This window comes from Hydra vulgaris, chromosome 08 (assembly GCF_038396675.1).
Source record: "Hydra vulgaris chromosome 08, alternate assembly HydraT2T_AEP".
Lineage (NCBI taxonomy): Eukaryota > Metazoa > Cnidaria > Hydrozoa > Anthoathecata > Hydridae > Hydra > Hydra vulgaris.
Window position 1 is genome coordinate 41,666,219 of NC_088927.1, and position 17,343 is coordinate 41,683,561.

The 17,343-nt window shown below is 28.6% G+C and overlaps 1 protein-coding gene across 1 annotated transcript; it reads right to left on the reverse strand.

Annotated features, from left to right (window-relative positions):
* Positions 1 to 16,592: 16,592 nt before the first annotated feature.
* LOC136083302 (uncharacterized) lies at positions 16,593 to 17,108 on the reverse strand. The gene has a single exon (XM_065802704.1). It carries the CDS (start codon positions 17,106 to 17,108, stop codon positions 16,593 to 16,595), a length of 516 nt encoding a protein of 171 aa, XP_065658776.1.
* Between the last annotated feature and the right edge of the window lie 235 nt (positions 17,109 to 17,343).

Here is a 17,343-nt window from a genome sequence, read left to right on the forward strand (position 1 = left end):
TTTTGATTACGTTTTAACTCATTTTGAATTAATACAATATCAACATAAAAGTTACACTAGCTGGTTATCAGATCTTTAAATAATTCATAAATACTACGTCACTTAACGCCAATACTATATATTCCACTACGAGTAATTTGTTATTTATCGCGAATACTATATTTACTGTAAATATTATGTTATTCACCGTAAATACTAAGTTAATAATTGCGAATACTATGTTTCTTCTTAGTTAATTTTAACTGCTTTTTACACACACACACACACACACACACACACACACACACACACACACACACACACACACACACACACACACACACACATTTATATATATATATATATATACTTATATATATATACAGCTTTAGGACCATTTTATTATTATCATTTTTTATATCAGTCGGTACTTTTTAATGATTCGCCCCCCTCCCTTCCCCACTCATTTTATTTCTAAAATCATCTCTGAGCTTAATAGTGTTGTTACAACTATTAAAAAATTTGCCTGTCAACTAAATTGAATAATATGTTTTCTAAAGTCGACTAAAAGCGACTATAAAATTTTCGAAATACTCGAAGACTCGATTTAGTCGAAGTATAAGAAAAAAAATTTTTTTTTGACATAAATTGTCATAAGAATAATAAAGTTATTTATATTCGCTTTCTATATTTAACATCATATCTTTTAAATATTAATGGAGAAAAATAAATTTTCATTTACATTTCTTTCGAATAAGAGCTAAATCATTACCGGTGCTACTACTCACCGATGATGGTTCATCTGTGTCAAGCCGCCTTTCACTGAGAAGGATTTATCGCATAACTCTATCGCAACCGTGTAGTTGACCTTCCCATTAAAATTAAACCATGTTTTAAGTTCAGGTTGTAGTGAAGATCTATCTATAGCAACTTGTGAAATGCTAATACCAGAGATGGTTATTTTTGTAAACTTTTTGAGTCGTTTGAAGAGTATGATATGTTTATACATAACTATAGTTAAATCAATTTGATGTAACAGTCAACAAACGATGTGTGCATAGCCAAGTCATAGATTAAACAAAAATGCCCAGAACATAGTTAACATATGCACTTTATTGAACCAGGTCAGAACCCTCAAAATAAGAAAGTGTTAACGAATACTTGGCAACAGAATATTTCAAGCATTAGTTGAGCATCTAGCCAAATATATGGTATTCGGTATTCGGCAACTATTTGTGACACCTTTAGTTGAAATAGTACATGCTTTTGTTTTTAAAAACCAAATAAAAGTTAAAAAACTCAAAGTTAAATCGAATGAAAAGATAAAAGAATTTTAAGATTTTCACTCAACTAAATCGTCTTTTATTCGTCTTATTGATTACTTTTTCTTATTATATATATATTTTCGCCGTTTGATAATAATTATAATAACTAAGTAAATAAATAAACGAAAAAAAAAATAAACAAACAAAAACGGACAAATGTATATATATATATATATATATATATATATATATATATATATATATAGATAACAAAAGCAAACAGATATATATATATATATATATATATATATATATATATATATATATATAAATATATTTATATATATATACATATATGTATATATATATATATGTATATATATATATATATATATATATATATATATATATATATATATATATATATATATATATATATATATATATATATGTATATATATATATATATATATATATATATATATATATATATATATATATATATATATATATATATAACAAAAGCAAACAGATAAAAAGTGAGTGCCCACACTCACATATGAATACATGGCAAACAATTTAGGGATACTTTTTACTTTAGATTTCAAGAATATATAGTTTAAACTTAATTTAGGTCCTTCATTTGTAATTTGTAATTTAGTGGCTAAATAAGAGGTTTTGGATTGCCTAACGTTATTTTTTGAGAATCTTGTGCTGTATACATGATTTATTTTTTTAAAATACTGAATACAATGAAAACGATTCCGTGTTTTATCAAGTTTAAACATAAATATAAGAATTTGATAAAGATTTATTTTGAAAACATTTAATATATTGAGTTTACTAAGAAGTACTTTTGTATGGGAGAGTCGACCTTCATTTGTAATAATCCTAATAGCATTTTTTTTATAGCAGAGAAGTTTATTTATTTTTGTCACGTTGGTGCTAAACCAAGCAATATTTGCATAGTTAGGTAACAACGTATAAATAAAAAGTATACGTATTTTTTTTTTTTTTAATTTATTTTGCTGTTCATACTATTGTATGAACAGCAAAATAAGTTAAAAAAAAAAAAAATAATAATAATATAAAAAAATTATTCCATAAAAAAAAGAAAATATATATTTATATAAACAGATAGGGGCTAAAAAAAGATATGGATGAACAGAGTCACCACAATCTTTTCATAGAGCCCCAATGTGATCTTTAACAAGTGCCAAGAAAATAAAATTGTTATAATAAAATAGAACAAAAATAGAATAAAAAAAAGGAAAAAAACTCCGCTAAAATCTTTAAAAAAAAAAAAAAACTCCGTAGAAAAAATAAATAAAAAAAATAAAGATAAAAGGACAATAAGAGGAATAAATCCCTTTGAATATATCAAAAAATTAGGTTAAAAAACGATAGTGCATATTAAAAAAAAAATAGTGTATATGTTAAGTTTCAAAGCTGTCATTTGATTTCAAAATTTCTTTTTTATTTAAAACTTAAATGAATTTACTGTTTTCACCATATTGATGTGGTTATTTTTAACACTGTTCCATATCTTAGGCCCTCGATATGTTGTACTATATTCTTTGTATTTAATTATTTTACGAGGTTGTGTGTATGTTAGCCTCTCGTTTGATTTCAGAGAATAGTTATAGTTTTGATTTATCTTAAATTTTGTTTCAAAGTTTTTCGGTGTGAGATTTTTTAAATGATAATACATAAAGATCATGTGTTGAAATGTATTTATCTCGTATACATTCATCATCTTCATTTCCCTTATTAATGGCTTTGCATGCTCAAATTTTTTTCTTCTGTATATAATTCTGCAAGCATGTTTTTGAACACTAAATATCCTTTTCAGTTTAGAGGGTTGTGTGCTTGCCCACGCAATGTTACCATAATTAATATAGCTTTGAATTAGGCTGAATTATATTAATTTAAGACTTTGAGTATTAATTAAAGGACTGATTCTATACATTATATCAATGTATTTTATGTGGGAAAGCCAAGTTTTCATCTACATAGACTCCTAGGTACTTTAAACATTCTTTTTTTTTAATTTGTTTACTATTTATAGAAAGAAACGGTAATTTAAGTGGCAGGTTTTCTACCTACGTTTTTATATAAAATAAAATATAAAATTTATAAATTTTTATAAGATAAAATAAAATCATTTATAAAATATAAAATAAATATTTCAAACAAGATTGGTTTAAAAACTGTTTAGCTTTTGTACAGGATACCAATATTTTTTGAAATTTTGTTCTCAATTACATTCTCTCCAATTAATATTTTCATCTAGAATTAAGCCCAAGAATTTTAACGATATTTCCATTTTTATTAAATTATTATCAATAAAAAGATTCTTTAGTTTCAATGGAATATTTTTTCAGAACCATGATGGAATAATGTGTATTTAGTTTTATTAATGTTTAGGGATTGTTTATTGGGTTTAAACCATTGGCTTAGTTTATCAAGTGCTTTGTTTACTGTTAAAAATAAAATAATAATATCTTTATTGGAATAGAACAAGTTAATATTATCGGCAAACAAAATTGAGTTTAAGATATTAGAAATAATATATAAGTCATTAGTATAAACTAGAAACAAGAGGGGTCCTAGTATTGAACCCTGGGGAACACCGCATGTAATAGTCATATTATCCGTTTTTCCACCTTCGTATGAAATAAATTGCTTCCTGTTAAACAAGTAACTTTTAAACCAACCCAAGTTTGAATTTCTTATACCGTAGATTTCGAGTTTAGATAAAAGAATATATGATCAACTGTATCAAAGGCTTTGCTTAGATTTTTAAAAACACCTAAAGTATACTTTTTTTCATTAAAACCTTTAAACATACTATGTACAAGATGTAAGATTACGTGATCAGTAGTGTGACCAGATTTAAAACCAAACTGTTTATTGTGCAAAATATTATTTTTGCTTGAGAAAGAATAGATTCAATTATACATAATTCGTTTTAGAATTTTTGAAAAACATGTAAGAATTGAGATCGGCCTATAATTAGTAACGTTATAAGGATCACCTGATTTTAAAATTGGAACTCTAGCAATTTTTAACTTTTGCGGAAAAACTCCCTCTTACAAGGGTCACTATTAAATTTCGGGAATTGGCAACACTAATGTCATGTGAGTCCATCTGACGGTTCCATCAGTAAAGTTTGACATTTTTGACGATATACGTATTCAAAACATTTTATCATAGAGACGCTGTTTGTTTATTTTATATTTAGTTAAAAGTTTCGTCTCGGCAAAAATGGAACTGAATCGTGAACATTTTCGTGCAAAAATTTTTTACAATTTTCGACGTGGATTATCAAAATAAGAGTGCGTCAATCAACTTAATTTGAATTTTGGCGATGAAGCTCAATCAAAAACCATTGTGTATCGTTGGTATAATGAATTTAATTGTGGTCATAGTTCGCTGTCCGACGAGTTTCGTGGAGGTCGTCCAAAATCGACTGTAGTGCCAGAAAACATCGATGCTGTGCACAAAATGATTAAGCAAGACCGTCATGTAACCTATTGTGAGATTGATGCATCCCTAAGCATTAGTTCCACCAGCATATATGCGATTTTGCGTGAACACTTAGCTGTGCGAAAGTTAAGTTCGCGTTGGATCCCACATAATTTGATAATCGCTCAAAAAAAGAATCGTGTCGACTGGTGCAAAGAAATGCTTAAGAAATACAATTGCGGTGCTTTAAAAGACGTTTATAAAATCGTGACAGGTAACGAATCATGAATATATTCGTATGAGCCCGAAAGTAAGCAGCAGTCGACTGTATGGGTGTTCCAAGATGAACCAAATCCAACAAAAGTTGTTCGCACACGAAGCACTTTAAAGAAAATGGTGACCTGTTTCTTCAGAAAAACTGGTCGTATTGCAACAGTGCCTTAAGAGGATCGTAGAACAGTAAATTCTGAGTGGTACACAACCATCTGTTTGCCAGAAATCTTTGGTGAAATAAGGAAAACAAACAAGAGACGTCGGATTTTTCTTCATTATGACAATGCAAGCTCTCACACATCGGTTCAAACAAGAGACTATTTGAGCACTCAAAACATCAAATTGATGAATCATCCGTCGTATAGCCCTAATTTGGCACCCAATGATTTCTTTTTGTTCCCATCCGTGAAGAATAAACTGCGTGGTCAACGATTTTCATCGCCCGAATAAGTTATTGAAGCGTTCAAAAATCATGTTTTGAAGATACCTCATTCGGAATGGAATAAATGTTTTGAAAATTGGTTTAAGCGCATGTAAAAGTGTATCGATCATCGTGACGAGTACTTTGAAAAACAATAAAAATATATTTGCAACTTAACTATTTGTTTTTGTTTCTATTCCCGATATATAAGTAGTGACCCTCGTATAAAGATAAATTTAATATATACAAGAGTGGGATTATAATGAATTTTACTAAATTGATAATGATGCTACTACTCATATTGTCAACTCCTATACTTTTTTGGCGCTTCATTAAATAAACCACGAATAATAATTCTTCTTCAGTGAGTTTAGCATTAGACATAATGTTAGTGTTATTAGAAACCAAGTATGCATCAAAGCTGGTTTGTAAGGATTTAATTTTTGATGCTAATGAAGGACCAACATTTACAATAAAATTCATTAAGTGTTTCAGCCACTAGTTGTTTTCTTAAAATCTAGTTATTATCAAATTTAAGTAATTTTGGAATTACAATTGACTCGAAGAGTCGTTTGTAGTTTTTATAATTAGTTTGATTACGAATTTTTTTAAAGTTTTTTTTATATGGTCGTTGTTTTTTTTAGAAGGTTTATTAATACCCTTAGTAACCCAAAGGTTTAATAACGATATTTTTTAACCAATTTTGAAACTTCTGGAAATGCTTTGTTATAATATTTATAATACTCTGATATAAAAATATCGTAGGCTTTATCAGAGTTTTGATTCAGGAATAGGTCATCCTAGTCAACACATGATAAATGATTATGAAAATTTTTAACTTAAGAGTCGTTTATTATTCTTGTTGTTTTTATTTCATTTTTTTTAATATCATTTTTATTACATTTTTGTGAAATAATGAGTATGGGAAAATGGTCATAGATATCTGTTTTAAATATTCCTGTTTTTATTTTTATATTAAAGAAGTTATTAGAGATAATTTGATCTATTGAAGTTTCACTTTTCTAGTTATGCGCGTTGGTTTATTGATGACAGGAATGTAGCTATTTTCATAGATTACATTGAAAAATTGTCTAATGTTTTTGTTTGTGTCATAATCAAAACTATTAAGATCAAGTCACAAACCAGATAAACAGATTTTTTTGAAAACGAATTATTTTTAACTACACTTTTAATGTAATCTTCAAACACTTTAATTGATCCATTTGGAGGTCCGTATAAAACATGGACGATATTTTTGAGGTTATATTAACTAGTTCAATGCACAATGACTCATTATCCTTAGTGGTTGAAATTAAATTTGACTGAGTTTCAATGTCTCGCTAAGACAAATAATTTGAAAATTAATATCAGCTTATATAAAAATTGTTTTAAAGAATAAAAGATTTTTTTGAAGACTTCTAATATTAACATGAAGGATCGAGAACGAATCATTCCCCATTCCTTCAATGATATTTTTTGATTTTACATTATAATATTATGGTCTAATATTTTTTATTAGACCATTATCAATAAAATGATCTAACTATATTATAATTTTTATAATTTTTTCTCATCTGCGGCATTGTAAGAGCAAGACGTGTTTATCAAAAAACTTACAAAATGGAAGTTACAATGATAAATATTGAAAAACTAATAACCACCAAACTGGAAGAACAAAAAAAAGGTATTCTTAGTGAAATTATCGACCTTTTAAAAAACAGGAAAAGATATTTAGCAATATCATAAGTGCAAATCTAAAATAATAACAGATTGGCTGACGAACTTGAAAACGAGTTCAATAAAAGCAAATCGAAGGTTATAATAATTGAAAAAGACATCAACAATATAAAGGAAAGTAGGGTAACGTTGCTAATAATGTACCCCAAAGACCAAATTAAAAAATCGATTGTATTTCATAATTTAGGGATTGTTTGTTGTAACGATGTTAAAAAAACTCATAATTTAAAAAGCGTTAAGTTCCAAAGAATCAAATTAAAAAAGTAGCGCTAAGAATACAATTAAGGAAACTAGGATCCTTAATTTGTACCACTGTAATCCAATATCGTACCACTTTCTTGATTTCAAATATTTACAACTTATAAATTCTTTTATGATTTTAGATTTTAAGGGATTAAAAGAACTAATAAAACGAATTGTTTTTGTAAAATCAGTTATTGGAAATGTTCTCATATAACATAACATAATTGCCCACTTTATTTAATAAACTCTATGCAACTTGAACTTTTTTTTCTTCTGGAAAATGCCAAAAATAGGTATTACCAAATATGGTACAATTTTTATTTAAGTTGTATGCTTACCAATGGGGAAGCTAGGATTAGAGTAGAGGAGGAAGGCAGGTATTAAAGATAGTTATACTAAATAATGTAAAACAATATATACTATATCTGTTTTAAAAACAGTTATAACAAATATGTAAAATAAAGTAAATAAAAACTTTATTTTTGGCAAGAGTTGCAGATATGTTGTTTCTGTTTTTGATTAACACCAGCACAGCCAACATGACACCAGTCTTGACAAGCAAAACGTTTTATCATATTCTTTTCTATATTTTCTTGACAAAGGTAACAAAACCAGCTTTTACTATGAAGAGATGTATTTGCATGCTCGAACCTTTTTACACCATTGCTGCCCTGTTCTATCTTTTTAGTTGATATTGGTAAAACTGAGCTAGAGAGTGCATCTTTATAAGGACTACTTGTCAATACAAGAGTAGTACCGGAGTTTTTTTCTTTTTTTGTTTAAGTGGTGAAGTTAGTATTAGAAGTATAGATATTTCTTTAATTGGAATCTCAAAATAAAAAAAAGTTTTTTAACGTAAAAAAAAGGTAAAAATTGTTAAATTTGAATAACCAAAAACAACTGGATAATTTTAATTAAAAAATTTGTAAATGAAGCTAGAAAATAACTACTTACTGTTTGGAAAGTTTTTGATTGTTGCTTATTTGAACTCAACTCTCCTCTGAGTAATTTGGAAGTCTTCTTCCTGAAACACTAAGTTGCCTAATTGCCATATCCCAGTTTATCTAAATCCATTAATAGCTATTTCAATACCAACAACCTTTGCATAAACCTCTCTAAAAAGTTGAGACACTTGAAATTGAGTAATACATCTGCCTGGATGGCTTCGCATCCATTTATCACAGGCAATGTTATATTCAGAATTTAAAGTTTTGATAAACGATCTATCTAAAGTTTGTAGCCTACGAGTACTATGTGATGGCAAAGATAGCATTACTATTCCATGATCTCGAGTTAAAACCAATGCTTCTAGACTTTTTGTATGTGTTGAATCAAGGATAAGAAGTTCTTATTTTTGTTCTGGATGTTTTGTTAAAAGTTTAAAACAAAGATAGCTTATAAAATGCCTAATCAACAAAATAATATAGTATCACATCATATAGTAAAAGAGACTAAAAATAAATGCTACCCAAAAAACATTTAGGTCAGTGACTACTCTGCAGAGGTACCATTACAAGATCTTCTTTTTCGTGCTGCATCAAGATTATGTTCAGCTTATTGTTTTGTTTTAAATACACCAGTGCTTAAAGGTTGTACTAGGCTAATTCTAATATACAAAGCTGGCCTTAATGATTTAAACAAGGCAATCTGTTTATTAACAACAGCTAGATGATACGAGTAAACTTAATACTGACAAATCACTTTTTATAATTTGCTTTGTTCCTCTAGAACTATATTGTTTCAAAGATGAGAAAAAACAGCTTGTTTGGAGAAATACGAAACCATCGTCTTCTAGTTACTGCAGGCCTTTCAGATTTAAATGTAGAAAACAATCAAAAGAAATTCTATTCTTCTATTAAAAATGTAACATTATCCAATATGTCTGTTTTATTGAAGAACGGTACAATGAAGGAAGTTTAGTACAGCATATTGTAAATGATAGATGGAAAAAATCAAACTTTTATTTCCACAGCTACCAACTCATACCAATGTTGTTCAGAGTGTGGTGCATCTCTAACCGAAATAAACAATCTATCATTAATAGTTTAAAATAAAAATTTAAAAGGCAATATCAGACATGGTGTTTCAACTTTGCATGCTTAGATAAGGTTTCTAGAATGTAGGCTCAATATCTCTTACATAATGCCAATTATGAAGTGACAGGCTAGGACTATTGAAGAAAAAAGTGATTTTAAACAGAGAAAAGTTCAAGTTTAATCTGAATTTAAAAAAAGGATGGACCTTGCTACATGTAGCTTCGCTATATGTAGACCTGTACCTACGATATCCTATGACCCAAACACTTCATAAGATTTTGATTCATGGCTATGAAATCATTGAATTATTTACTATTCTATTAGGTATGCTTTCTAAAGAGGCTCAAGAGGCTACCAAATAAGGTTTTTAAGATCTTTTGTGAAAATTTTAAAAGAAAAAGCGATCGGAAAAAAAACAACTTAAACCTTTTTCACCGTCTTTTATGACCATCTGATCCTTTAAATAGACCATTTAGAAAAAAAATGCATAAAAAAAAAAGCATAATGTCTGGTGTCATTGAACTATTGCATGAGCTATCGACAGAATACTCTACTTAAATATATAAATTTAAATAATATTCTTGTTGCTAATTTGTTGGGTGATTTAGCGGAATTTTTTATAAATGGAAAAAGTTGGAGGTTTTAAACAATTTGCGTTATTATGTAATAAAATTTAAATTTTTTTTCAAAACAAATGTTATTTTTTCTGTAGATTCAGTTTTTCTATGTAATAAACGGTTTCTATTAGATACAGTTAATAAAATTTTTGCTTTAGGGACTTTAACTAGAAAATGTCACTTATGACCCACTGTGAGCTGCATTTAACCTCATTTTAAATACTTCTGTTTCAAATAATAAAGTTTATATTTCATTGAACGTTTATGCCTCACTAGTTAAATGTAGTAGGTTTAGGTTGAAAATTTGATTACTTCAAAAATTTTAGTTTCATGATATTAAAGAATGGTAAACTGACTGATCTATAAAGAGAATGAATTGTTTGGCGTACATCCTGACTAGAAAACCAACTTTTAGGGAGTTGGGGCAAATTTCCCCCCTCCAAAAGTAAAAATGTGACATACAACTTTTTAAAAATTTTTTTTAACTTCCTTAAACAATAAGAAAATTAATTAATAGAATTTATAGAAAAAATATTTTGGTGCTTATGAAAATGGCTTCAATAAAGCTTAAATAATTATTGATATTTTTTAATTTTTTTTTTCTAACTTCATTTTGTATTAATATTATATATATATATATATATATATATATATATATATATATATATATATATATATATATATATATATATATATAATATATATATATATATATATATATATATATATATATATATATATATATATATGTATATATATATATATATAATATATATATATATATATATATATATATATATATATATATATATATATATATATATTCACTCACATATCACTAGCATAGTTAATATAAGTGATATGCCCTATAAACATTGAGATCATTTATCGTCTCGCAAGATTATTTGTGCTTGTTATGGCAAAAAAAAATTTAAAATGTATTATACTGGAACCGAGAACCCAGTTTCTAAATCTGGTTCAAATGTATGCAAACAGCAACTACAATCCAGATCTACTTTCTAGCCCAACAGGTTTATGTTCAAGCTGCAAGGTTTACTTATACTCTGCGAAAAAAAGAAAGTCATTACTTCCAAGATTTAAAGGAAAATTTGTATATCATATTTCTCTGAATTTTACTTAATCGATTTGAAAATTAATTGAATTACCATTAAAAATAATTTATAAAGTATAAAAAATTATTTCTTATGATGATTTAAGTGTTTATTTAAATGAACCTCAGATATCAAATAAAGTTATTAAAAAAATTTGCTTTAATTGTTGTCAAAGAATTAGAGTTGGAATTCATCATTCCTGCAGCAAGAAAGATACTGTGGAGAACTTAAGAATGTTGTTGATATCAAAAGGTATTAGAATAGATAAATTATAGTCTTTATAAAAGTTAACTTTCTTATTAAATCTTATGGCAAATTTTAAAGGTTAATTTTTAGGTTAAAAAACAGTAGAACAAGCCCTCTCCAAATCACTAAGAGAAATTCAGCAAGTTCAAAACATTTAATTGGAGGAAACTATAAAATTGTCAACAGGTGGGACTCTGTTGAGTTTACAGATAGGAAAGAAGAGGACAATGAAAACAATATCAAGTCAAACTTTGTATAATTTAAAAAGAAAGCACGATCTATCATATTCTACAATAAATTTAATTGCAATGGATTGCAGAAAAGATTTGGGTAGATTGGGGGTAGAAGCTAACACTTCAAAGACAATTAAGATATGGTCGCGTAGTCTTGATGATTATTACGGAGGAGAAAAAGTGGAGTTTAAAACTAAGAAAAAAGTTGGTTATAAAAAAATCCAACACGCTATAATTAAAGATTTTGTGAATATTTTTGTGAAAGATTCCAAATCACTTGTTGAACATATTTGCACTTTTAGGGGACTAGAAATAGATAAAGTTATTATTCGTGTTGGAGTATTTAGTGGTCAAGAACTCTTAAAACTTGTTATCAATGTTTTTAAAATAGAAAGAGATATTGACTGTCGAGAAAACAAAAATACTGGTGTTAATAAAGTGCTGGTATTGGCATTTGTCAAAAATGTTACTGAAAATCATACGACCTTCAGATAATTATCGAGAAAATAATGCTCAGCAGACTTAAGTTCTACTTAGCAGCAGATCTTAAACTGCTATATGTAATTTTAGGCTTATCAGGACATGGAGAAAAATACTCTTGTTTACATTGCGATGGTGAAAGGTCAAATTTAGGAGAACTGAGAACTTTCAATAAGTTAAAGTTGCTGTATGGAAGCTTTGTTTAAATTGGATCTAAGAAATGTTCTACAAAAATATTGTACATCCATGTATGCTTGATGTTATTATTTATAAATATTATGTCATAGGTATATTAGCTATTTACTTTTTACTTTTGATTTAGGAAACTGAAATTTATGTTAAAACTACCTTAAACAAAATCTCTCAATGGGGTAAAAAGGTCATATTATTAAACACCACCTTGTTATTTTCTTAAACAATTTTAGAATTCCATTAGGTGTATTTGCTAAGCAATGTTCCAATACTGTTCATCACAACATGCTGAATACTCTGAGTAGAGTTGCAACATCTGAATCCAGATCAAACCATGGAGAACTACTGAGAAGAGCAGTGGTTAAATACTCAAGCAATAGAGTTTAACTGATTTCATTTAAATCAATCATGGGAAAGTTTGTGAAACAGTCTGTAAAAAGTCTGTAAAATCTATAAGTTTATTGTATTTTCTTATTATAATACGATTACTTTTCTATTATGTTATATTGTATATGTCTTTGTAAAATATACTTTTTGTATTATATTTTGTATAACATTTGTTATTTTAATACTCTATAAATTCATTTATAAATCAAGTTGCTTTATCCAAAAGTTTATCCATAACTTTAATTTTGTTTATAAGCTTGATCCTCAGTTTTTCATGGACTTTCTTATTTTAATATACTTTATTACGTCTTGGACTTTTAATTGTATTATATTATACATATTTGTTATTTTAATACTCTATAAATCTATTTAAAAATCATTTAGATTTGCAACTCAGAACATTTTTATATTTTAACAAATAAAAACTAAAATATTTTTTAAAGAAATATAATAATTTTAACATATTCTCCAAAAATATTTTTAAAAATTTGGGGAGGGAGAAGTTTGCCCCAATTCCCTAAAAAGTTGATATTTTTTTCAGGATGTACGCCAAACAGTTCGTTCTCTTCAAAGATCAGTCAGTTTACCATTACATATCATGAAACTAAAATTTTTGAAGTAATCAAATTTTTAACCTAAACCTACTACATTTGACTACATTTGACTACATTTGAAATAATTATGCTCAAATAATTAAATTCAGGTTTGTCCGCATCACCCGTTATTATGTTATTTTTGTTTAAGACTTAAAAAAGTTTTTTTTATTTTAGAGATTTAATAGTATATATGTTATGTTGATTAATGATTTAATCAACTTGATTAAATCATTAATTGACATAAACCATAAATTAAAACATAAATTGATTAATGATTTAATAATATAAATAGATATTGAAAAAAAACCTTTCAAAAAGCACATATATAGTAAGTACACTTGCAGGAATTTTCACTTAAGCTTTGTTTGGTGTTGTGAATATTTTTTTTTGCTCAATTGACTAAGGAAGATTGACTCAACACTTATTTTTATAATTTGTTTATTTATATTCTTATTAAGAAAACAGCGTTATTTATACTAAATCTAACATAATTGGCAATTATCCATAACTTAAAATAAGATAATAATTACAAACTTTACACCATATATTAAATACTGTAATAATCCTTGACGTCATCGCGTAGTTAAATAAATTTTTATGACCCACTCATATAACACTTTGTATAGAGAAGATCTACAAATTCTCTATACAAATTAGGGGAGGAACTTATAAAAATCAAGCGCTGTTGTTTTTATAAGTTCCTCAGCCTTTGATTTAGCTTTTCGTAAAGGTCTTTGCCTCAGAGTTTTTGTTTGCTCTGCTTATGTGTTTTCGCTAGGTTTAGAATCATTTAGGAATTCCTCGATCACAGTAGGACCTTGGAAACAAATGTCCAACGGATAGAGCATCTGAATCAGTCATTCCACTACTTGATTATTTCCTGTTCTTCATTTATCACCGCGGATTATATTATCTTCTCCGCGTACAACTTTCGATACCACACCAATTTTTAACTCGCCTCATTTCTTTTCTTCTCCTTTAAGCAAGAAAATCTCTCCCACTAATTTTTCCTTTTAATTATAGCCTTTGTGTTGGTAATTTTCTCGTAATGATCTTAAGTACTCGTTTGTCCAACATCTATCACCGCTAAATTCTTGCACTTCGTAATACACCGCAATGCTCGTGTAGTCCTGTTATTGTTAAATTTTTCCTTATCATCATCTTCTGCATTTTCAGAAGGGATAGTAATACCTTTGCCATGTAAAATCATGTTTGGTGGTAATATTGGAAGTTGAATATTGTTTTCGATTTATCCTAATGGTTGGTTATTCAACGTATTTTCAATAACAATCAAAACTTCTTTAAGTTGCTCGAAAGTCAGACGGATTCTTCCAGTTGATTTGTGTAATGATCTTTTTACCAAACCCACCATTCTTTTAAAGAAACGTCCCCACCATGGACTTCTTGCTAAATTAAACTTCCATTTTATGTTTATTTCACCTAATTATTCGTTTATCAGCGGGTCCTTCTGCAATTGTCGGATCAACCTTGCAGTACTTGCAAATGTTTTAGCATGGTCACTTATTACGAGTGCAGGTGCGCCTCTTCTTGCATCATTTCTTTCTTGCAAGTATAAATACAATGAACGAATTTTCCTAACCTTATACTTGATTGGGCCAGCGAAATCCAAACCAATAATTTCAAAGGAGTATTTACTTTTAGTTCAATATTTTGGCAAATCAACTGTTAATGGAGGTAGCAATGGTTCGCACCTGAATCTTTTACACCAATTACAATTGTATATTACTGTTTTGACTTGGCTACATAAGTTATTTGTCCAATAATGCTCACGAAACTTGGACATTGTTAGACCAACCATTCCAAGGTGAGTTTGTGCATGTGCTCTTTGAATAAACAAGTTTGTAAAAGGATGCTTGCAAGGTAAAAATATTGGGTGCTCGCCTTGTATACGACCCATGCAAACAAATAGCCCATTGTGATTTCTATGTAATCGTAATCTTTCATATTGAGCAATTTTGATCGGTTTCTGCATTGCGTTGTTTCTTTTAGTAGCTGATGGCACACCACGAAATTTTCTTTTACTTTTGAGATTTGTAGTAATCCTTAAGATCCATGCCACTATACTTATAACTTTTGGTAGTTAATACTTTTTCATAAGTTCATCAAAGTAGTTAACCCTTTCGACAGTGGCAAGAATATGCATTTTAAGTTGGATTAACTTCTTTTATTACTTCATCCATTTGTGTATGAGCTATATTGGCTGGCCTCTCATTCTTTTTGGCAAGCCATGTTGAATCATTGAAATTTGTGGAATTTTTCCATTTTTGATTCCTGTACTTTCAATATCAGCTAGGTTCTGATTGGTGGCATAATCCAACTTTGTTTATTGATTTCTTTGACTCGATTGGATACAAACTGCTTCCCTTTACGATTATTATTAAGGATCCAATGCATTGCCACTGAACTTCAAGCCAGCCGTATATTTTCAATACTGGGTATCCTTTAAGTGCCAATTTAACATTTGTAAAAGCGTTAGCTACTATGTGTCCAGAAATCAATTCAAATCTGGGACTAGAACAATCTCGTTTTGATATGCGTGATTTGGCTGCAAACAATCCTTGAGTTACTTTGCTTCCTTGATGTACTACATATATTGCACTTCAGCAGCCATCTTTGCTTGCATCACCAAATCCATGGATTTCAACTTTTTTATTATCTAATTTAAAACCTTTATACTTCTTGGTATTAGTGTCAGGTCTGGTAAAGTATTTTCCCAAAGCATACATTTTTTTGTTAATCCGGGTGGTTTTTGTCCCAAGCAAACTTTAAATGACAAATTTGTCAATTTATAAGTTTTGCTGTTAGTGTTATTGGGGAAATCACACCAAGTAGATCAAAAACTTTAGCCACACTTTCTAAAATTCTTCTTTTGGTTGTAATTTTTGTTTAACGAGTCGGTCTAAAATCCACTACTAAAGTGTCCGCCGTCTTGTCCCACAACAAACCAAGAATTTTTAAACAACGTTTACTTCGTTCATTGAAGGTAACTTCATGATAGTTCTCTTTTGAATCATTGATTTCCAATACAGAAAAGATTGATTGCCGTTTGTGAAGCTGGAGTCCTCCTTTTTTGAACAAATGAATTGCTTTATTTTCTTGACATATTCCAGGTCAACTCCCACAGTGATTATATCATCAACATGTATGCCCTTGTTGAATATCTAAATTTCATTCTCATTATGCGGATAATGTTTTTCATATGTCAATAAACTTTGCTTGATTACTCACCAAAAATAGAGGGACTAGATGCAAAGCCAGTAAATCTTAGAGTTATTACTTTTTAAGTTTAATACCCAATAGAAATGGAAACGTCACGATCTTTAGTATCAACTCTTATTTGCAGAAAGGCTTGTTTAATGTCTCCAGTAAGACAAACAGATTGAAATTTGTTTTGTAAAATAACATTGAGTATTAAGGATTGTAATGGGGGACCAATATATAAACAGTCGTAAAGTGATCCGTACTCTTTAGCTGACGCGTTAAAAGCAGTTCTTAGCTTAGTTGATTCAGAGTCCTCTTGTATCACTGCTTTTTGATAAGGCATGTAAAATATTCTGCCAGTTGCTTTATTTTGTGCATACTCAATTATCCCATCCTTGCGTTGTTCTTGAATAATAGCGTTATATTTTATAAGATTATTTGGTTTCTTTTCCAGTTTTCCTTGTACGTTATTCAACCTTGAAATACTCCCATCTAAATAAGATGCCAGTTTTGAACGTTCCTCTTTCCATTGTAATCCAGTGTGATAAAAATCAGTCGATTCTTGTCGTAGGTGTTCTTTAAATTCTTTCATATACTTCATTTTGGTTTCCTTCGCTTTGATATTCAAGACCAAGAACACAGAAGCTGTTTAATTCTTTGTAGCAGTCTTCGGATGTCTTTGTTAAGTATAAACAGTCCAAGGTGCTTTGTCCTGGTCCCATAACCGTCAACCCAAATATGGTTTCTTCCGCAATTGCTTCTCCACCATTTCCAGCCCTGAAATCTTTCAACTTTATTCTTGCAATATCACCAGCACCAATTATAAGATGCATTTT

What these genes read in the sequence shown, in the direction of transcription:
- LOC136083302 (XM_065802704.1), bottom strand. Translation starts at nt 17,108, where the DNA reads ATGAAGTATATGAAAGAATTTAAAGAACACCTACGACAAGAATCGACT.